Raw genomic sequence first — 24,025 nt, 5'->3', positions numbered from 1 at the left:
TTAATACGAACCTGCAAAGCACATTTCACACTGGCGACCAAATCTATTGGCCAGACATGAACACTGTCCATTTCCGTTGTTACAGGCCAAGGAATCCGGAGGAAGAGAATCACCTTGCTGCGTACCAGTCGGGTCACATTCACATAAATCACAGCCCAACGGGTTTGTTATGTTCAATCCCCATGTATTCCCTTTACAACGATTACACATACGACCAAAAACCCTCTCTTTACAAACACAACTTCCTGAGTCAACATCACACGAATCGGCATTCGCGTCAACGCCTGCTTTATTACAAGTACACACTTCGCAACCAGTTGAGGGTGAGCTGCCGAAACCATACGCACCATCTTTACATGTATCACACTGTCGCTTGCCGACCTGCTGCTTGCAGACACACTGCCCAGAAACAGGTTCGCAGATCGTTCCGGCTTCAATTCCCGCAGCATTACAGTTACACGGGACGCAGCCTAAACTAAAATTAAAAAAGTTCGGACTACACTCATTACACTTCAATCCTACGATATTCTCTTTACATTGACACTGCCCGGAATCAGGATCGCAATAAATGCTTTGTGAACCCTGTGGATCGCAATCACACGGTGTACAACCATCTGGATTGCTAGTCGTTAAATTATAGTAACCATACTCACACGCGTCACACTGTCGATCTGAAAAAAAAAACAAACACAAAAACAAGTAAATGCTTCATTCTTGTACTGTCTTCATTATCATGCTTGGTGCAGAAAAGTTGAACGCTAAACCTAATTTCATTTCATTTCATTCACCTTGAAATAAGGATTTAGAAATGTACGGCACTATTGAAACTGTATCTAGCAATTTTAACCATTTACCGGACATGTATTCAAAACTTTAAATAAAACCCAAGACTCTGACCAATTAATGCTATAAAAATTGTTTGAGACAAGCAAGCATGACATTTGTAATGGCAACACAGTTTGCTTCGGTACCTAGGTATTGGAATTCAATAGCTGTGCGGGCAAAAGTCTCTCATTGGTTCAGAAAAATAGGATGTAAAACCTAATTTCGTTCTTGTAATTGTTGAATCCGGGTCCCAAGTTCACAAAGCTTTCTCAGACTTAAGTTAAAAATTTACTCAACTTTCTCAGACTTAAGTTAAAAATTTACTCAACTTTCTCAGACTTAAGTTAAAAATTTACTCAACTTTCTCAGACTTAAGTTAAAAATTTACTCAACTTTCAATAACTGTTCATGAGAAATCTTTGATCCAGAAACACAAAACTTTACATATAGTTTCTTATTGATGTATTTGATACATTAAAACAACAAAAGTTTTATAAAGGGCTATAGTTTAGTTAAAAAAAAGGCAAACTTTTTTGACTAAATTCTTTACTTAAATCTGAGAATGCTTTGTGAACACTGGGCCAGATCCTTTGTTGGATACAAAAACAAGTTTTAATTAATACCCAGATTGAAGATATAAAGATGACTTACTTCTAACGTTGCGTTTACAATAACACTGTCCCGAGTTGATGTCACATGACACATTGAAATTAACAGTGCCGTTAATGGAGCAATCGCACGTTTCACATCCGACAGGATTAACGGACTGGAGATTATAATAACCATCTTTACAGATATCACACTGTCGACCAGATACCAAATCCTTACACGGACATTGACCTCCAACCTGTTATAATAATAAAAAAAAAGATATTATTCGTAGTTATTTATATATATTAATAATTAATATCTCTGATCGTCATATAGTTCAAACATAAATTAAAATATCTGACCGTTATTAAAGATATTGTTAATCCTTTGCAAACTACAATATTCTGAATGTTGAACAAGAGCAACGGTACCGTTGCAATATACGTCCACATGCTTGGGGGTCGGGGCATGCATCAAAATAAATAATTGCTGTCTTTACGGTATAAGGAATAAATATGCAAGTTCCAAGATGATCCAGTGAGAATTACAGCCTGGAACAATACAAATAGGTACAGCCCTATGATGGATGTTGCCGAATTGGATGCATAAAAATGAATGTGGATGTATAAAAATGTTTTAATTCTACTATGTGTCTACAAATATATCTTGGATTGAATATTTTGCAAAATTTGGAATCCACTGCCACCAGCTACAAGTGGTGATTAAATGTTTTGATGGGCTTCTTTTTAGTCCCATGTGAATTCAAACAAGCAGATCAGGCCCATAGCTGAGGGGGGTGGGGGGCAAGGGCAGCATTCCGACCAATGTCACTCAGCTTTGTGGGGTACCCATACTGATATAGGCTTCGTATTGCGTCCAATGCACCCTCCCACCCCCACCCACCCCTCCTTGCTATGGGCCTGTAGATTATCTACACACTAGCATCATTTCTACACACTAGCATCATTTCTAGCATCATTTCTACACCTTAGCATCATTTCTACACCTTAGCATCATTTCTACACACCAGCATCATTTCTACACACTAGCATCATTTCTACACATTAGCACCATTTCTACACACTAGCGCCATTTCTACACACTAGCATCATCACTAGCATCATTTCTACACACTAAAAACATCATTTCTAGCCAATTCATATATTATTGTGAATCGTACCAAAAATAAAATAGTGAAAATCAGTGTTGAAATAAAAGCATCAAACACAGAAATATTTATCTTTACCTTTTCACATGTTGAGTTGACTTCTGCTATACCGGTTTCGTTACAATTACACGACATGCAGACATCTTTATCATACAGACTTTTACCAACAGGTCTAAAATACATGTCGATACAACTATCGCACATCTGTCCTTCCGTATTATCTTGACACGACACACAGACTCCGCCCCCTCCACGATCATGTTGTCCAGGAAACTGGTCCAAGGTGACATTATAGTAACAACTTGAAGCGTGGTTGTAACATTGACAGAGCTGACAGTTGTAGTCGTTTGTCTGATCACCCAATCGGAATGGTTTGTTGTTATATAATGGCTGACACGTTTCACACTGAAAAATATTTGAACAATAATAATTACGAATTAAAGGGACAGCAAGCCAGATCATTCTCATTCATCTTAATCTTAAAAGTCAAAAATATACTCTATTCTTTTTCGCTTATTACAAAAGATACCAAACACTGCTGCACGTGGGGGAAGGGGGGGGGGGTGGATGGCCGAATGGTTAGCACGTGTGCGCTGTATCATAAGGTCTGTCGATTGAGTCAATTGGTGGGGTTTCGATTCCCTGGTTGTACGTGACAAGGAGTAGGGTCGCCTGTCCAACCTCGTGGGTTTTCTCCGGGTCCTCCGGTTTCCTCCCACTGCTAAAGACCCCTACGCGCAAGCGAATTATTGAAATAAAATTGAACCATGTGTTAGTCCCGAAATGACCTAGTTTGTGTTGAGTGGACATTAAACCTCATTTCTCTCTCTCACTCTCTCTCTCTCTGCTGTATGTCTAATCACCAGAACAAAACTTTAGGACCACATTAAAAATGTGCTCAAATCCCATCACTGGCTGCCCATAAAAGACTATTCAATATAAAATAATCCTCCTCACTTACAAGGAAATGCTGAGCCGTTGAAATCAATTCCTTTTTTGTTGAATATTTTTATATATATATAAATGTATTAGACACCTACCTGATTACCCTCGGTGTTTGACGGTTGTAAACAGTTACATTTGTAGGGTAACGTAGACATATCACACGTTTCAGCATGTCCATGACAATTACAACTATAACATAACATTTATTTATTACAACATTTATTTACAAAAATACATCAATAATACGCAATATTACTAATTCATCCAAAATATTTGCACAATCATTGGGTAATCTAGGACAGTCATTGAGTTATCTAGGACAATCATCAGGTAAATAGCTCAATCATTGGGTAATCTATACACAATCATTGGGTAATTAAGCCCAATCATTGAGTAATCTAGACACAATCACTGAGTAATCTAGCCCAATAATTGAGTAATCTAGACACAATCATTGAGTAACCTAGCACAATCATTGAGTTTTTCTATAACTACTGAATAAAGCTGCATTATCATCTAATTTCATTTTGAATTCTTCAGGCTCTTAAAAATAAATAGTCAATCGGGTCCCATCGACAAAATTTTTGTTTACTATTTTAACTCTCAAAATTTGGAAATAAAATCTTTTAAGAAAACTGAGCAAATAGTTTCTTTTACTTTTCATGAAGAAACAGGAAGCTAACAGAAGAGCAGAAATTCAAATTAGTGTGGCTTTAACATGCAAAATTTCTACTGACAATTTTATGATCATAATTCTAATACAAGAGCAATAAATTGGTGGCAGCCATGTTCATCATTGGAAATACCACATCCTACTCTTCTGCTCCTACTGGGCTAATGAAGACGGGCATACGCCGTACATGGTGCTATGAGGGACATTTTTCCTGGACAGCAGCACTACGGCCTGCTCTTATAACTGCTAAGGGATCTTTTACATAGGACCTTGGTTTTCCATCCCATCTGAACAACTAGACAGAGCTAAGATAAAACTTTCCTATACTTTTCTTACCGAGCACTAACAGCATATTCATAAACTCCATAATATTCATGTCGAAGATTAGTGACAAAGTAATGATCCTGGAATCGGACCCGTATCTTCGCTGCTTTAACAAAATCGTAAAGTTCTGGTGTGTTATAAAAGTCATTGTATCCGGGTCTGGGAACAGGTTCTTGTGGTAAAATATTAAATGTTATATTTCCTCGTGAGTATGGTATCATCAGATTGTTGCTGAATAAATAAACAATAACATGATCCTAAACAATAGTATGTATTATAAACAACAACACGTATCATAAACACATGCCATGTACTATAAACAATGACATTTATTATAAAGAGAGAGAGAGAAATGGGGTTTAACATCCACTCGACACGGACTAGGTAATTTCAGGACTAACATATGGTTCAATTTTATTTCAATAATTCCCTTGTGCATAGGGGTCTTTAGCAGTGAAATAACTCTGCTTATTATGATATAACCCTCCTTATTATGACATAACTCTCCTTCTTATGATATAACTCTCATTATAATATAACTGTCCATATTATGATATTATTCTCCTTATTATGACATTACTCTCCTTATTATGACATAACTCTCCTTATTATGACATTCTCCTTATTATGACATAACTCTCCTTCTTATGATATAACTCTCTTTATTATGATATTATTCTCCTTATTATGACATTACTCTCCTTATTATGACATAACTCTCCTTATTATGACATAACTCTCCTTATTATGATATAACTCTCTTTATTATGACATAACTCTCCTTATTATGATATAACTCTCTTTATTATGATATTATTCTCCTTATTATGACATAACTCTCCTTATTATGACATAACTCTCCTTATTATGATATAACTCTCTTTATTATGATATTATTCTCCTTATTATGATATAACTCTCTTTATTATGATATTATTCTCCTTATTATGACATTACTTTCCTTATTATGACATAACTCTCCTTATTATGACATAACTCTCCTTATTATGATATAACTGTCCTTATTATGATAGTATTCTCCTTATTATGATATAACTCTCTTTATTATGATATTATTCTCCTTATTATGACATTACTCTCCTTATTATGACATAACTCTCCTTATTATGACATTACTCTCCTTATTATGACATAACTCTCCTTATTTACCACATCCCTCACCCTATCCAAACTGGGAAAGCTTTTTTAGGAGAACGATTTTTGACTTTTGCAAATTAAGGAGAGCACTTTTCAGCCCACCAGCTAAATATATAAAACAATGACTGAATTAACCATGAATACATACGTGCCAAATTGTAGACAGTTTATAGAAGTTGATGTCGGAAGCAGTCCATTATTATCCTGATTGAAATAACTTGTACAATTCTCTGCGTAATATTGCCAAACTTCCCACACGTCAGAATTATTTCTCTGTCTTTCCACAGTAACGGCTTTCGGCAGCGGACTATAAAACTGTATCACCACATAAAACACCTGAAAAAATTAATTCATTTAACATAAAAATGGTTTTATGCATGGTTGAGTCAAGTAGTATGGTTTGATCTATATTTTGATTCGGTTTTTTATACCTTCGATGGTCTACATTACATGAAGATCTGACTGATTGTTCTGGAAGGTTGTGTCAGGGGGCGTACGAGTGGCTTTTGACCCTATAACGTCAGACAATGATTAATCAATCAGCGTTGACTTTTCTAGTAAATGCCCACAGTTCCTACATCAAACTCGAAGAACTCGCGTAACAGACTGTTTCATTGGCTAATCCCTCACTTCAACCAGAACTCCGGTAATATAACAACTCTTCCAGATTCTAGTATAGTAAAGACAAGTAAAACGAAATTTTGAACCATAAAAAACAAAACAAAATAGGATCTGTGTTTTAATCAGATTGTTTTACAAATAGCCTATTTTGACATTTTTATTCATATATCGTAAACAATGACTTGCGACCTCTAACTCATTTTAATGTCACTGGTCTCACGTTATTTTAATATCTACCTGAAATTCGTCTCCTAAATCAACAATTAAATCTACTTGTGACTGGAACTTTGAGATCCAGATCGTGTTACTATCTCCATCGTTTGTATACTCTAATGGATGTGCCTCCTGGTTAACTCGTAGAATCTCGTCTCCTGCGTTATCTGGTACTCCGTTAGGTATACAGTAATGCGTCTGCCCAGGTTTAACTCGGGGATGAGAAGGAGGACATCGACAATGAGATTGAATTCTAACTTCAGGAAATACACCAGTATAAAGTTGGGCTATTTCTCTGAAAGAAATCAAACATTCGAAAGTTTCAGTGAATAACTATTATATAATACTAGAATATTTGGTATGGCTAGACACTATTCACAACAAAAACATAACACATGATATATATGGATATAATTAATTCTCTGTTATTTAATAACACATGACATATATGGATATAACTATTTCTCTGTTATTCAATAACAATAGGTATATATAGATATAACTTTTTCTCTGTTATTTAATAACAGCTGGTATATATATGGATATAACTATTTCTCTGTTATTTAATAACAGCTGGTATATGGATATAACTATTTCTCTGTTATTTAATAACATATAACTACTTTTCTGTTATTTAATAACATAATAGTACATATGGATATAACTACTTCTCTGTTATTTAATAACTCATGGTATATATGGATATAACTACTTCTCTGTTATTTAATAACTCATGGTATATATGGATATAACTACTTCTCTGTTATTTAGTAACATTTCAGAAAACATACAGGTCACAATTTCAAGTAATATTGACAATTTACATTATGTCAGTCCAAAATATATGTTGGAAGTTAATGTATTTTAGGCCTTACACTGTATATTTTATATACCTACCTATTTGTAAGTAGTTCAGAATAAAGATGGAAATCTTGAAGTCGTCCTTTAAATGGCGACAGACCTGTAAAACGTGGAATAAACATGGAATAAACATGGAATAAATATGAAATAACTAGAAATCCAATCAGTTCCACTTTTCTACACCAGCTATTAGCTAGGCTAATGAAGACAGATATATGCAGTGTGTTATGAGGACAAATTTACACTGACATTAGCACTACGGCCTACTCTTTATTTTTGTTTTACAACTGTCAAGAGATCTTGATCGATCTGATATATACATGACTAAACACTGTTCCTTGCCTGGCCCTTGGTCCTGTACCACTGGGACTACTTACAGATATACAGGCTGTACATTTAAAGCTCAGGTATCCAGGGCCGTAACTAGCTCAGAGCAACGAGGGGAGCGCGAAGTTTTCCTAGGGGTGCTGTAAAATTGACGGACAATGTATATCTATTTTTTTATGGTCGAAAATGTTTTCACGGGTGGGGGGGGGGGGACTTTTTGCAGGGGAGGCTTTGCTTCCTCTGCTGCCCCCTCCCCCTTAGTTACGGGCCTGCAGGTATCATGTTTTAGGAATTTCTGTATTTAATGCTTAGTTTCAAACCATTGATGGAAAACTGAACAAATCTGTTGAGAATCATAGAAAACTATTGGGTTTCTACTGTCTAGATTAGATAATGAGTGTTGGGTTTATAACTGTTTAGTTTTTCAAAAAGCCTGACAAGGACAGTTGTCTAGTCGTTTGGATGGGACAGAAAACCGAGGTCCCGTGTACACATTGGCGTGAACGTAAAAGATCCCTTGGCAGTTGGAATTCGATATAAGAGTAGGCCGTAGTGCCGCTGCCCGGTCAAAATTTCCCTCATTACACACTGTATGGCATATGTCCGTCTTCATTAGCCCAGGTTAGGAGCAGAACAGTAGGACGTTAAACCCCATTTCATTTCATTTTTCAAAAGGTGTTGAGTAATTAACAGACTAATTAATTACTCAACACTGCTCCGGAACCACACAACAGTAGAAACCCAATAGTTTGAAACTAAACAGCCCAACTACATGATACCTGAGTTGTAGTGTACAAAGCTCTTTGTCAACGTCTCTGCACTAGAACCCAAACTGTGTGAACCCTCGAAAATAAAAATCGCTTTATTGTGTCACACTTGATGGAAAATACAAGTATATAGGTTGAATTTTTTCAAGAGAGAACATAAATTACACAATGAATTTTATTTCATAGTAGGTGATGTCAAATATACTATTCAAAAAAAGTAGGGGATATTTGATTTTGGGGGCATAATACTAAAATATGGAAATGACTACGAAAAAAGTCACTATAGAACCTAACAGAAGAAACATTTCCAGTTACATGTGACGCCCAAACGCACCAATAGCTACCGCATGGAATGCAGGTGATGCTTGGGATCATCATGGGGGTCCAACCCAAGATTTGCACGACTCTGACTTTGAATGTTACAGTCATTGTGGCATTGAATTCCAGGGTGGAAACATCAGTTTAATTGTTTTAGTGACCAGAAAATAAATTTTGATATGCGTCGGCTTACCCAAAATGAAAGGTTACGTGCCCTTGGCATGCTACAGATCGGCACAACACAGGCGGTTGTGGCGCGGACGATGAATGTTTCTCAGTCTGTCATAAGCAGGCTATGGTCCAGATACCGTGATACACAATCTGTACAGGACAGACCACGCTCAGGTCGACCAAGGGCGACAACTCAAGCCCAGGATCGATTTATCCGTACCTTGGCCTTGAGAAATCGTGTCATCACAGCAAATCAGATCAACGCTCGTCTTCAAACAGACACTGGTGTGAGAGTGAGTGGCCAGACGATTCGGAATCGACTGCATAGGGGTCACCTTCGCGCCCGACGTCCTCGCGTGATCCCTTGTTTGAGAGATCATCACATTCAGGCAAGATGTCGTTGGTGTAGGGATCGTCAACACTGGGATAATCGACGCTGGAGCAATGTGATGTTTTCAGATGAGTCAAGGTTCACTGTTGATTTTTTGGACAGACGTAGGAGGGTGTGGCGTCGTCGAAACGAGCGCTTCCAAGACGTTAACGTCATCAGACATGATCGATTTGGGGGTGGTTCTGTTATGGTGTGGGGAGGCATCACTGTTGCTGGAAGAACGGCTTTACATGTTGTTGCAGGGCGTGTTACAGGCCAGTACTACCGGGACAACATCTTGGCAGTCCATGTTGTGCCGTTCGCACGACGTCATGGCCGCCGTTTCATCTTCTAGGATGACAACGCAAGATGTCACAGGGCCAGGATCGTTACAGGTTACCTCCAACAACAGAACATCACCACATTACCTTGGCCAGCACTGAGTCCCGACCTCTCCCCCATCGAGCATGTCTGGGACATGCTTGGACAGAGGTTACGTCAACGTCAACAACGTCCTGCCAATGTCCAAGAACTTGCTACTGCGTTGCAACAGGAATGGGACAATCTGGACCAAAATGACCTTAGACGTCTCATTAGGAGTATGCCACGTCGGATCAATGCTTGTTTGGCAAACAGAGGAGGATTTACCCGTTACTGACTTGGTTGTGATGCTGTGGTAACTTTGCTGTTTGACCCCGGGTATCATTTTACCCTTATAATGGTCAGTATGTGCCTTACTTAGTCTAACGATCATTTGGAATAAATCGATGAATGTGAACTTCATTTCATTTTGTCATTTGTTTCTTCGTCAGTTTCATTAGGTGACTTTAATAACACTTAAAAATCAAATATCCCCTACTTTTTTTGAATAGTATATAAAGGTAAGTGCTTTGTTATTAGAAACAAAAATGTGATTTTATTTTTGAAGAGAGAGAGAGAAATGGGGGTCTAACGTCCACTCGACCGTTGATGTCAAACATGTAGCTAAGTGGTTTGTTATTAGAAACTAAAATGTCCACTCAACACCAACTATGTCATTTTGGGACTGACATTTTCAATTTTATTTCTATAATTTGCTTGCACATAGGGGTCTTTAATTAGCAGTGGGAGGAAACCTGAGGTGCTGGAGAAAACCCATAAGCTTAGAGAGAGAGAGAGAGAGAGAGAGAGAGAGAGAGAGAGAGAAATGGGGTTTAACAGCCACTCGACACAAACTAGGTAATTTTGGGACTAACACATGGTTCAATTTTATTTCAATAATTCGCTTGCGTGTACCACAAGCTTAGGCACCTACTCCTTGTCATGTACAAGCAGAGAATCAAAACCACGCCCTTCTGATCCAACCCGCACAAGTTAACCATTCGGCCACCAAACCCCCCTCTGTAGTTAAATGAAATGAATGGGGTTTAACGTCCTACTGTTCTGCTCCTAAACTGGGCTAATGAAGACGGGCATACGCCATACAGTGTGCTATGAGTGAAATTTTGCCAGGGCAGCGGCGCTAAGGCCTACTCTTATATTGAATTCCAACTGCCAGGGGATCTTTTACGTGCATGCCAATGTATACATGGGACCTCATTTTTTGTCCCATCCGAAAGACTAGAAGCTGTTCTTGTCATGCCCGCCTTCCTGCACCACTGACAAGGGGAAACCACTGTGATCAAGTAAAATTTGAGGATGAGATGTAAGTGTAAAATAGCCTAGACATACCTTCGCTGTTTTGACCTAGTCTATAACTTCCAGTAGAATCTTGTATGACACTACCCAGTGTTGCTTTCTGGACATCCGACAAACCAACTCGAGGTCCGTTTATAAAAAAACTTATGGCTGTTTGATAAACCTGAAAATAAAAAACAACACAAATTGTTAGCTCCTCCAACTGAAATGAAATGGGGTTTAACATCCTGCCTTTCTGGACCAACTGTGCTAATGATGACAGGCACATGTCTTAATTGTAGTGTGATATAAGGGAAGTTATATGCCTAAACAGAGAGATCACCATCTACCTACACCTTAACACAGGTATCATTTAATCTTGTGTATCTAGCACAAATTTCTTTCACATTCGTTTAATATCAAATATTTGTTTAAAAATTCGTAAAAATCGTTTAAAATCACTATCAATCATCTAATTTGTGTCCAGTTTGAAGCTGACTGATTAATTTGGATAATGAGTGTCCAATTTACAAGTATTTAATTTTCTGACCACTGTTCAAAAATTAATCATTATACATCATTAATCAATTGTGTAATTTATTTTTTAACAGTGATTGAGAAATTAAACACTTGTAAATTGGACACTCTTTATCAAAATTGAATGGTCAGCTTTAAACTGGACACAAGTACAAATTAAATGATTTATGAGGATTTTAAAGAGTTCTTTCAAAGTTTTAAACAAAGATTGGATATTAAACGAATCTGAAAGAAATAGTGCTAGATACACAAGATTAAATGATATCTGGGTTACAGTGCTACCATTATATCAAAGTGTCAAGAATTCTTTTACATGCACCTCAATGTGTACACCATTTCACACAAAGACTAATGCTAGGTTCCCACTATCACGATTCACAGTTGAAATTGTGGTTTTAATCGTGGAGTAAATATGGTGATCCTATCATGTCTTATCATAGATTGAGGTCAGTCATAGCAATCATGTTGATCGTATCTAAACATATACGAACGTATCTGCACGTACCAGATCATGGACTCAATAGGGACAATCCATCGTAAACAATCGCATAACAGTGGGAACCTACCATTAATAAACTTTTTAAATTTTAATAAATGGAAGCATAAATACTTTTAAAAATTCTCGAAGTATACTTCGTGTTTTCAACTAAAATCGTTGATTTAAGACTCAAAATGTCGGTCAACTAGCTTAGTGTCTGTTCTCAAATGGAGCTAACTGTAGACAGACAACCTATGTTTGGTATGCATGTACATGGGACCCCAGTCTTTATTCCCATTTACCCGGTAGTAATTTAGAGTACATATATTTTGACTCTGTACATATATTTTGACTCTGCATTCACAAATAAAGTAAATTTTCACTTGATCTGTGGAGTCCGTCCAGTATGTGCGCTGACCCCTGGAATGCACTCCCTAAAGCCCATGATAATGCCTCTTTAATATTTTAACATCAATTTTTAATATTGATGTAAGCGCTCCTTTATTATCATAAAATCGTGTAAATTTGACAATAAAAGTGAGCCCATTATTTGTAACGGTCTATTGCTGCTATACTGGGTGACGATGCAGAAAGATTGTATCATAAAAAAAAATCTTTTGTAAATGTAAATACAAATTCTACTATTTTGTTTTTGATATTATAGATGTATTAATAGTGAGTGAAGAAGCCACAGTGGCTAAGTGGGTAAGACGCTGGCTTGCTTGCCAGGAGGTCGTGTGTTGTATACATGCATTGGGCAAGAAAGCCCATCGGGATTTTCCAATGTGGTCTCCCCTGACAAGGACAGCTGTCTAGTCATTTGGATGGGATAAAAAACTAAGGGCCCATGTATACATTGGCATGCACATAAAGATCCCTTGGACGTTGGAATTCGATATAAGATTAGGTCATATTTCCGCTGTCCAGAAAAAAATTCTCTCATAGCACACTGTATGGCGTATGCCCGTCTTCATTAACCCAGACGGAGTAGAACAGTAGGACGTTAAACCCTGTTGCATTTCAACAGTGAGTGAATTACAGATTCCTTTCACTTTATCTACAAATCACCTCTTAGTCGTTCAGACGGGATGAGGAACTGAGATTCTGTGTACACATTGGCATGAACGTAAAATAACCAAACAGTTGGATTTCAAAGTAAGAGTAGGCTTTAGTGTTGCTTTCCAGCAAAAAAATATCACTTGTATATATATCTAACAGTCTATTCTTATTCTACTGGGTGGCGATGCAGAAAGAATATACAATAAAAAAAAATCTTTTGTAAATGTTCATGTACCGGTAAATAGCCTAATGAAATTAAACCCTTTCGGTGCATTGAACTAAATGGTGTTTTATTTCATAGTGATTTAAGGAGAGACAGAGAGAGGGTTTAACTACACTCGTACAGTCCGTACACTCGGCACAAACTAGGTCATTTCGGGACTAACACAAGGTTCAATTTTATTTCAATAATTTGCTTGCGCGTAGGGGTCTTTAGCAGTAGAAGGAAACCAGAGGACCCAGAGAAAACCCACAAGGTTGGACAGGCGACTCTACTCCTTGTCACATACTACCGTGGAATTGAAACCCCGCCAGTTGACTCAATGACAGACCTTACTATACAACTAACCATTCGGCCATCCACCCCCCACATAGTGAGTGAAACACAGTTTTCTTTCACTTTACTAGCAAATCATCTTCTAGTTGATCAGATGGGATGAAAAACCAAGGTCCCATGTACATGTTGGCATGGACTAAAATAACATGACAATTAGAATTCAAAATAAGAGTAGGCTGTAGAGTCGCTGTCTGGGCAAAATGTGCCTCATAGCAGACTGTATCGTGTTTGCCTGTCTTCATTGCCCCGGTTGGTGCAAAAATGTAGGGGGCTAAAACCCAATTTCATTTTGTGTCTTGTTTTTTTATTATTCTTTGGCAGTTTGATGTTTATGTTAACATGTGAAATGGTGGAGAGGAGAATTTTGCCTGAATAGTGCTGTCTCCATCCACTGTTCATCAATTTCCGACTGTCAAGTGTTCTTTTAGCACACACAATGAATGAAGAGTATGCCTTGACTTGACTTGATGTCAGGTTTAATGTCCGCTTCCACCAAAGGTGTTATTGCATAATTGTCCCTTTAAGATTCCAGAGGATACTACACCCACTAACATTGTCCCTTTAAGATCCAAGAGCACACTGCTTCCGGTAACATTGTCCCTTTAAATCCAAAAACACCAAGTGTAATGACCTTCATCTGATAATTACATATATATATATATAATATATATACAATAATCACCAGTAATATTTGACCTTATGCCAAACTCGATTATCAGCATTTTCACACAGAGACCATCTTTGTTTTATTAAGCTCAAGGAATTTATACATGTGTCTTTGTTTTATCAAGCTTAATTCCAAATTATTCTTAAAATGGATATCGTTTTTCGAGGTGACGTAAGTATTCTAAATTGACTAAATAATTTTATATGGTTATGAGATCACATAATTTTATATGGTTTGAGATCATACAACTTTATATGGTTTTGAGATCACATAATTCTATATGGTTTTGAGATCACATAATTAATTGCTAGAATAATTTACCATTGTATATTAATGATAGCCCAATATATTTTAGAGAAATCTTTTGTGGATGGAATTGAATATAATATATAGCAGACTCCCTATAAGGTCTCCCTATAATGTCTCCCTATGAGATCTGGCTTCCAAGTACAGGATTATAGCAAGTTCCTTATACAAGACTGATGTAGGAGACATCGTATAATTAAATTGTTGGCCGACAGATGGCCAATTGTCCAAAGTGTGGGCTTTAGATCATAAGGTCTGTCAGTGAGTGGCATGGTTTTGATTCCAGGCTTGTACCTGAGAAGGAGTAGAGTCATCTGCCCAACCTCATGGGTTTTCTCCAGGTTCTCCGGTTTACTAGCTCCCACTGCTAAAAGAACCTTGGGCAAGCGAATTATTGAAATAAAATAGAACCATGTGTTAGTCGCAAAATGATCTAGTTTGTGTCGAGTAGGCGTTCAACCCTATTTCTCTCTTTCTAATAGTTAAATTCTACAGGATCTTTTCAAATCGACAATTCCCCTGGGAAAATACGGGCCAAGTAACACTATTCTTAATCACTTAACAAATAAAGATTGTGAAATTTTATTCTATTTACAAATAGATTAAAAACGGTAAGTAAGTCAATAAATAAAAAGTATGACTCTTCAATGGCTGACTAATCCATCGAAAATATGACTCCTTGCATCTTAAACAAACAAATGATGATTCATTAATTCCTTTAAATAAATTGAGATAAGCCAACCAGTTTGTATGGGAGTCTCTCTAGTTCAATGAACAGCCGTGTTTCTATTAAAAGGCAGACAGTATAATCCCTCTATAATCTGTACATAAAGGGAGTCATTCTAGATATATTTATCGGGTATATGAATACAACTGGTTTAATAGTGTGTGAAAAACTCTCAGAAACATTTAAATCATACTAGTTCTGGTTTGGAGAAACTAAGAAACTTTTATCCTAGTATGGTGCAACTAAGAAATCTCTATCTAATAGCCCGTTCAGACGCTTAAGTTGAAATAGTTTAAAAAACCCTTGGGATCGTTAAACCAGTTTAACTTTGTCATCTGAATGCAAATGTCGGGCAAATAAACCAGTTTAAAAACTCCAGCTCGCGACCTGTCTTCGAGAAGGCTTTTTATTTTAAACTGGTTCATCTTGGCCGTCTAAATGAGTTGGCTTAAAAACCTGGCTCCAGCTTGCCTTGAGCATGCGCAGTACGCAGTAAGTTTCATTCTTGTGAAAATATCAGGGTCAGACAGTGCCAATGTTATCGAAAGCGTGTGAGAACCGAATAAAGAATATAAAGCTACCCATGCGTAATTAACTCTAACCTCCGATAGAAGAAGTCAGAATAGTTAAACTGGCTTGGCTTATAGTACGTGTGAACGCAACACGATGCTGTCTTAAAAACCCTGGCGATTTTGAACTGGTTTAAAAATAAGCGTCTGAACGGTATACTAGCCTGGTGCAACTTAAAAACATTTATACTATACTATTCAAAAAAAGTAGGGGATATTTGATTTTGGGGGCATAATACTAAAATATGCAAATGACTACGAAAAAAGTCACTATAGAACCTAACAGAAGAAACATTTCCAGTTACATGTGACGCCCAAACGCACCAATAGCTACCGCATGGAATGCAGGTGATGCTTGGGATCATCATGGGGGTCCAACCCAAGATTTGCACGACTCTGACTTTGAATGTTACAGTCATTGTGGCATTGAATTCCAGGGTGGAAACATCAGTTTAATTGTTTTAGTGACCAGAAAACAAATTTTGATATGCGTCGGCTTACCCAAAATGAAAGGTTACGTGCCCTTGGCATGCTACAGATCGGCACAACACAGGCGGTTGTGGCGCGGACGATGAATGTTTCTCAGTCTGTCATAAGCAGGCTATGGTCCAGATACCGTGATAAACAATCTGTACAGGACAGACCACGCTCAGGTCGACCAAGGGCGACAACTCAAGCCCAGGATCGATTTATCCGTACCTTGGCCTTGAGAAATCGTGTCATCACAGCAAATCAGATCAGCGCTCGTCTTCAAACAGACACTGGTGTGAGAGTGAGTGGCCAGGCGATTCGGAATCGACTGCATAGGGGTCACCTTCGCGCCCGACATCCTCCCGTGATCCCTTGTTTGAGAGATCATCACATTCAGGCAAGACGTCGTTGGTGTAGGGATCGTCAACACTGGGATAATCGACGCTGGAGCAATGTGATGTTTTCAGATGAGTCAAGGTTCACTGTTGATTTTTTGGACAGACGTAGGAGGGTGTGGCGTCGACGAAACGAGCGCTTCCAAGACGTTAACTTCATCAGACATGATCGATTTGGGGGTGGTTCTGTTATGGTGTGGGGAGGCATCACTGTTGCTGGAAGAACGGCTTTACATGTTGTTGCAGGGCGTGTTACAGGCCAGTACTACCGGGACAACATCTTGGCAGTCCATGTTGTGCCGTTCGCACGACGTCATGGCCGCCGTTTCATCTTCCAGGATGACAACGCAAGATGTCACAGGGCCAAAATCGTTACAGGTTACCTCCAACAACAGAACATCACCACATTACCTTGGCCAGCACTGAGTCCCGACCTCTCCCCCATCGAGCATGTCTGGGACATGCTTGGACAGAGGTTATGTCAACGTCAACAACGTCCTGCCAATGTCCAAGAACTTGCTGCTGCGTTGCAACAGGAATGGGACAATCTGGACCAAAATGACCTTAGACGTCTCATTAGGAGTATGCCACGTCGGATCAATGCTTGTTTGGCAAACAGAGGAGGATTTACCCGTAACTGACTTGGTTGTGATGCTGTGGTAACTTTGCTGTTTGACCCCGGGTATCATTTTACCCTTATAATGGTCAGTCTGTGCCTTACTTAGTCTAACGATCATTTGGAATAAATCGATGAATGTGAACTTCATTTCATTTTGTCATTTGTTTCTTCGTCAGTTTCATTAGGTGACTTTAATAACACTTAAAAATCAAATATCCCCTACTTTTTTTGAATAGTATACTTTTGTGTATCTTAGAAATCTTTATTTTTATCTCTCTTAAAATTTTTGACAGTTTGATCAATTTTGACCTTTTTGCTTTAACCCAAACTGAGTCAAACCTAATTGATCTTTAGTTCTTCAGGGCCTTAATATATAAATATCTGCTTGAGTCTACTGAAGGATGTTTTGGTTTAAAATTTCTAAACTTAAAAAATTGGAACTAAAAGCATGTATGAAGAAAAAATCAAGTACTTTTTGTGTATCTTAGAAATCTTTATTAAATGTAGTTTGGTGCAACTTGGAAAACCTTAGTACTCATACAAATATTAGAACAGAATTCGCTTTCAGAGAATTTTGCATGGTTATTCAAATTTAATTTTGAGTATTTGTAACTCGTTATCTGTTAAAACTAAGAAATTTAATTATATTTCTTGTATCTAATCAGAAATTAGAGTAATAATTCAATGAAATCTATGATGGGACGAAAAACCGAGGTCCTGTGTACACATTGGCGTGCACGTAAAAGACCCCTTGGTAGTTGGAATTCGATATAAGAGTAAGTTGTACTGCTGTTGTCCGAGCAAAGTTCCCCTCATAGCACACTGTATGGCTATGATCATCTTCATTAGTCCAGTCGTAGCAGAACAGTAGGACGTTTAAACCCCATTTCATTTCATTTCATACTAACAACAAAAGATAGAAAGTTCAAATAACAATGTCACAGAATTAATACTTTTACAATAACCAAAAGATAAATATAATGTTCAATGGTTTCAGTATATTTTAATATTTTTATTTGGACTATTCCCATATAAGCAAACAAAAGATCACTGTAAAAATAGCTAAATAATATGTTCAATTTGTCTCATACAATATACACCATTGATAGAATAACATAATACTTCGGCTGTACACAACACTTATTAAAAGATATAAGTTGACCTTTTCAGTTCATAGGCCTGATTGTTTGCTTTTTTTGTTAGTACTTTTAAAAAGAGTTAATAAAATTCAATCGCAGCTTTTTCACCAATTATGTCAATATTATTAAAATAGTACAGATATGCAGGGGGGCTAGAAAAACCTATGGAACTTTCTAGGCCAGCACTCATGTAATTGGTGCTGAAATTTTCAATCAGAGTCAATCCAAGCCAGAATATTATCTACCATATAGATTTTGTTTTCTTAATCTAATTTTAAATAATCAATCTGAGTACATTTTAGCATGGATTAAGCTGTAAAAATTAGATATTGTCTGAAAAATGCATTTGTCGATTAGCCTCTTTAAAAGAGAGAGAGAGAGAGAGAGAGAGAGATTTTAACCTCTACTTGCATTTTGGGACTAACATATGGTTCAATTTTATTTCAACAATTTGCTTGCATGTAGGAGTCTGTAGCAGTGGGAGGAAACCGGTGGACCCAGAGAAAACCCATGAGGTTGGACAGGCGACCCTACTCCTTGTCACGTACAACAAGGGAATCGAAACCACGCTAGCTCACCATCTTTAAAAAACATCTACGTAATAAAGTAGGACTTTAAACCTCATTTCATTTTTTATTTCAACATTTTATATGAATTCATCAAAGATTTGATTCACTTTGAGTCACAGATAATCAAATATTAATCGCGTGATTTTATTGCCTTTTCTCAATCCCCGTGGGACCGAGACAAAGCTATAGAATTTAAATAATTAATAAACATAGACCAGAAGTCTTAATTAAATTTTACGTCTTCTCGTTATCTGTAGATCTGATCTAGTATACAGGGAAAACTGTAAACCTATAGTCTAATAATTACAGTGTATTGTCTCTGACATTGCTAGAATAATATACTTTTAGGGCACCCCATACAGTCAAAATATGCACTATTGAAATTTCAACTTACTTCTGCGAATGTTCTTGCTCAAATAACAATTTCCTATTTGCTTCTTTGTATTCAGTTTTGTTTTTGTTTTTGTGACAGATGGAATATGTACCCTATATGTATTGAAAACTGAAGCGTTTCTTGATTGTATTTAGAGTTTAGACTACTTTTTTTATACATTTCACCGATGTGGTTACTTGTATAGTTGAATTTTACTACATATGCTTACATTCGTATTTCGTGTAGCATATAGCAGATCATGACTCATGCTGGCATTACAGAATGGGTTCTTTGGGTTGTATTCCTAATCGTTTTCAAATTTGTGTGAAGTCTGTGTCACTAAAGACCCGGGACTGTACAGCGCAGTGGACGCTTACGGCTAGCCCCAGGATCCATTCACTTTTTTTTTTTAATTGTCTGTATGTTTGTGTTTTCCTGAGTATGATGTCCTGTCTGTGTATTTGTTTTTGTGTAAATTGTGTGTGGTGCAGTCCCCCTGCACTTACTATTAAGTGATTAAACAATCTGATTAAAACACAGATCCTATTTCGTTTCATTTTTTATAGTTCAAAATTTCGTTTTACTTGTCTTTACTACACTAGAATCTGGAGGAGTTGTTATATAACCTACGTTATGGTTGATGTGAGGGACTAGCAAATGAGACGGTGTGTTGCGGCGAGTTCTTGGTGTGTGGTGTACGGAACTGTGGGTATTCCACTAGAAACATCAACCCTGATTGGTCATAGGTAAAAAGCCGCTTGTATGACCCCTGATGCAACCTCCAACTAACACCGGTCAGATCTTCGCGTAGTGGAGGCCATCAAAAGTATCAGAAAAAACGAAACGAAATATAGATCTGTATTTTAATCAGAATGGTGATTAAATGACAGAGAAGCAACATGGGCGTTGTGTCTGAATGCTTATATAAACCTATTAATTGGCATTTAAAGGTGACCAGATGCTTTTTTTTGCTCATTTTGTTTTGTTTTTTCATGTATGACTGTGTGTGGTGGAGGGGTGGTATGGGATTTATGTGTTCTATTTGTAATCTGTTTAGTCTATATAGCTATCTTTGACCAGATTTAACTTTCAAAATATTGTAATTGTACTTTGTAATTTATTCAAAATCCCTCAAACTACGATCATCATCTATAAATATTATTTATATATATGTGTCTGTGTAGTGGAGGGGCAGTATTGGATTCATGTATTCTATTTGTAATCTGTTCAATCTATCTTTGACCAGATTTAACTTTCAGAACTTTGTACTTTGTAATTGATTCAAAACCCCTCAAACTATGACCAGCGCCTATAAATATGTATTTATGTATATGTGTCTGTGTGTCTGTGTGTCTGTGTGGTGTAGGGGTGGTATGGGATTTATGTGTTCTATTTGTGATCTGTTCAGTCTATCTTTGACCAGATTTAACTTTCACAATATTGTACTTTGTAATTGATTCAAAATCCCTCAAATTACAATCAGCATCTATAAATAGATCAATTTTACCAACCTGTATTGCTAAATGATGCCAGGTCTGTAACGCCAGATTTTCCTGAACAGACACAGATAGTTGTTGCGTTGATATGGAACTAAGATAAACAAAAGCAATTCCTTCCTGTCCAACTTTGATTTCCAAGATGGGATTATTGGTACTGGATACCTTCTGTAATATTGTTCTAAAAATATAAACAAAGATTAATTTTAGACGAGGATAAATTGGTCTGAATAAAGGGGGAGGGGTCGTTGGGTGGGGAATTGAATGTATTTTTAAGGGGTTGTCAGAGGATGGGGAATGGAAATGAAATGGGGTTTTTAATATCAATTTGAGTCGGGAGCGCCAAAAACCGAGACATTTTGGTATGTGATAGGCATAGGGACAGGATGGACATACAAAATGTAACCAAAAACCGGGACGTATGGTAACCCAAGTCTAAAAATGACCTAGATTGTGTCAAATGAATGTTAAACTCCATCTCTCTCCGTTTGTGTAGGAAAATAGACGTATGGTAACCCAAGTCTAAAAATGACCTAGATTGTGTCAAATGAATGTTAAACTCCATGTCTCTCCTTTTGTGTAGGAAAATAGAATGTATATCCACATTTCATTTTGATTTTTATTTACTTTACGAAATGTGCCCTAACCTAAAATCAATGTTTTGTTAAAAGCTGGAATCGTTACAACATTGATTATTAGCCCAATAAACCTGTCACAACATAAAGTATTATAAAATCATATAAATATTTATAGACATGTAAGAATACTGTAAGTGTAACAGCTTTTACAGTTTTATATATGACAAGAAAGAAAAGGGAGTGATAGTTATTATATCTAAAATACATTTTATAGATTTATATTCTTGAATCAGAAAACTATTCGTCATCAGCTATGACTTGAAAACAATACAACAGCACTAGGGGGTTTTTTTTGTGTTTTTTTTAAATTGGAGTGGTTTCGATTCACAGCTTTTAAGAGTAGGGGATAGCAGTGGGCATGATTTCTTTTTTAGTGAATTGACCCGAAGTGAAATCCTACCGAGAAATGACATGAAATGAAATGGGGTTTAACGTCCTACTGTTCTGCTCCGAACTGGGCTAATTAAGACAGGCATACACCATACAGTGTTCTATGAGGGAAGTTTTGCCCGGACAGCGGCACTACAGCCTACTCTTATATCGAATTCCAACTGTCAAGGGGTCTTTTACGTGCACACCAATGTGTACACGGGACCTCAGTTTTTTGTCCCATCTGAGTGACTAGACAGCTGTCAGGCCCTCCATCCTGCATCACTGACAAGTGAGAATCATGCCGGAAAATCTGGATGAACTTTCTTGGCCAATGCAGGAATCGAAGAAATCCTACAGATAATCAAACTCTATGTACTTAGTTGAAGCCAGTCGTATATTCGATTTAACAGTGCTGTTAAGGAGTTAATAAACTGAAACCATTTCTGTGTAGATCATTGCAAAACCGAAATTTTTTATGACCCAATTAATGTGCCCTGTATGTCAGGTACAGCTGCTCACCCAATGTGACAGTACAGTTGGCCATCAAGTACGTTTTTTAATAAAATTGAATACAAAATTCTTAAACCAGAGAAAAAAAATCCTTCTTGTAAACAATTCCTATGACTTATAAGTCAGTAAGGATTCATAACATGGACCAATAATGCCTTAAAAAATAGATCAAATATCCAGATTCCGTCTAAAATGGACAGACGATTTTTAGCTAAACTAGAAATGTTTGTGCTCAGTGTGCCCCTCAGAAATATTAAACAAGATATTTCTGATGAAAGTCAATTACTATCTCCTTCACCTGAAATTTAAAGTTTCTAGGCTCTGATAAAATCTGGAATAGCCAAGCAGTTTAACCAGTCCACCAAAATTTTACTCAGACTGAGTCAAACCTAATTGATCTTTTAGTTCTTCAGGGCCTTAATAAATAAACATCTGCTTGAGTCTAGTGAAGGATGTTTTGGTTTAACTTAAAAAATTTGAACTAAATGCATTTATGAAAAAAATCAAGTATTTCTTGTTTTTCAGTTCCACGCAAGAAAAAGGAAGCACAATTTGAACATGTGTTCTTGAACTACAAAAATTCAAATTGGAGTTGCCTTCCTAAGTTATTTTTACCGGTATTAGCCTATCCCAAGTTTTGAATATTTTTACACAAAAACTGTGAACTGTATTTATTGTGTATTACTGTTAAATTCTGTAAAATTCAAATTTGGCATGTAAATTAACTGACAGGGAAATTTGACTGAAAGAATTAGTAGAGCTCTATTTCTTTGATTTGTGTAACTTGTATAGAAAAATTACGTACGGTAACTAAAAACTGATTTATTTACCAAAGAGCACATATGGTTGGATTTATAGCTATTAGTAAGCCATTGGTTGGTTTAGCCTTATTAGAACTAGGTAACAATCTTCAATTAATAAAGTACAGTACCATGTAGAACGAAATTAAAGAGACTATATGACCAGCCAAACGGAACAATTCCCCGAATTGCACAGCCCCCGACCCCCCCCCCCCCCCCCTTTAGTTCTTTTCAAAAAAGATGTTTGCGTGTCTAAATATGGCAGAGCACGTTCAAATGAAGAAACGGGCTATCATTTAAAACCCAATATTCGTGATTTCAAACTTCAAATTCTCTCCACTGATGAATTAACTTGAAAACTGTATTCTGCAACACGCTCCATTTTGTTGTCACGTGATATTGGCTGCTTTAAAGGGACATTTCACTTTTCTCAAATTAAAAACCACCTTGCTTCGTCTCACAACAGTGCATTTGAAACGTCTCAAACAAAAAAAACAAAAGGGGAAGGGATATTATATCAGATAGTGTAGGCCTAATTGTAATAATCTCTGACTTTTATACCGACTCATGGTCTTTTTACGATTGTTCATTCCAGAGAAAACAGACAGAATTTAGAGAGCTTTTTCACATTTCGATTATTTGTCACTTCACCATCCCCTTCCCAAGCCCGGCAGTAAGTGACAACGCCTTTAGTATCTGCAATTCTGCTGGGTAATAATGCCCCAACCAGCACGGTTATAAGAGCTGAAAGTGAAT

At 37.1% G+C, this 24,025-nt stretch overlaps 1 protein-coding gene across 1 annotated transcript in view; it reads right to left on the bottom strand.

Moving 5' to 3' along the window:
• LOC126821359 (usherin) overlaps positions 1-24,025 on the bottom strand; it is a 29,177-nt gene continuing 5,152 nt past the window's right edge. Inside the window, exons 2-10 of the mRNA XM_056101039.1 lie at positions 11,043-11,172; positions 7,416-7,479; positions 6,543-6,813; positions 5,833-6,020; positions 4,539-4,757; positions 3,625-3,718; positions 2,663-2,989; positions 1,477-1,672; positions 1-671 (exon numbers count right to left, since the gene is read on the bottom strand). Coding sequence (XP_055957014.1) covers positions 1-671; positions 1,477-1,672; positions 2,663-2,989; positions 3,625-3,718; positions 4,539-4,757; positions 5,833-6,020; positions 6,543-6,813; positions 7,416-7,479; positions 11,043-11,172 — 2,160 coding nt within the window. The remainder of the gene's footprint in view (positions 672-1,476; positions 1,673-2,662; positions 2,990-3,624; positions 3,719-4,538; positions 4,758-5,832; positions 6,021-6,542; positions 6,814-7,415; positions 7,480-11,042; positions 11,173-24,025) is intronic.

The sequence above is a fragment of the Patella vulgata genome, chromosome 5 (genome assembly GCF_932274485.2).
Source record: "Patella vulgata chromosome 5, xgPatVulg1.2, whole genome shotgun sequence".
NCBI lineage: Eukaryota > Metazoa > Mollusca > Gastropoda > Patellidae > Patella > Patella vulgata.
The sequence above is the reverse complement of the archived record's forward strand: the minus strand, read 5'-3'. Positions and strand labels throughout refer to the sequence as shown.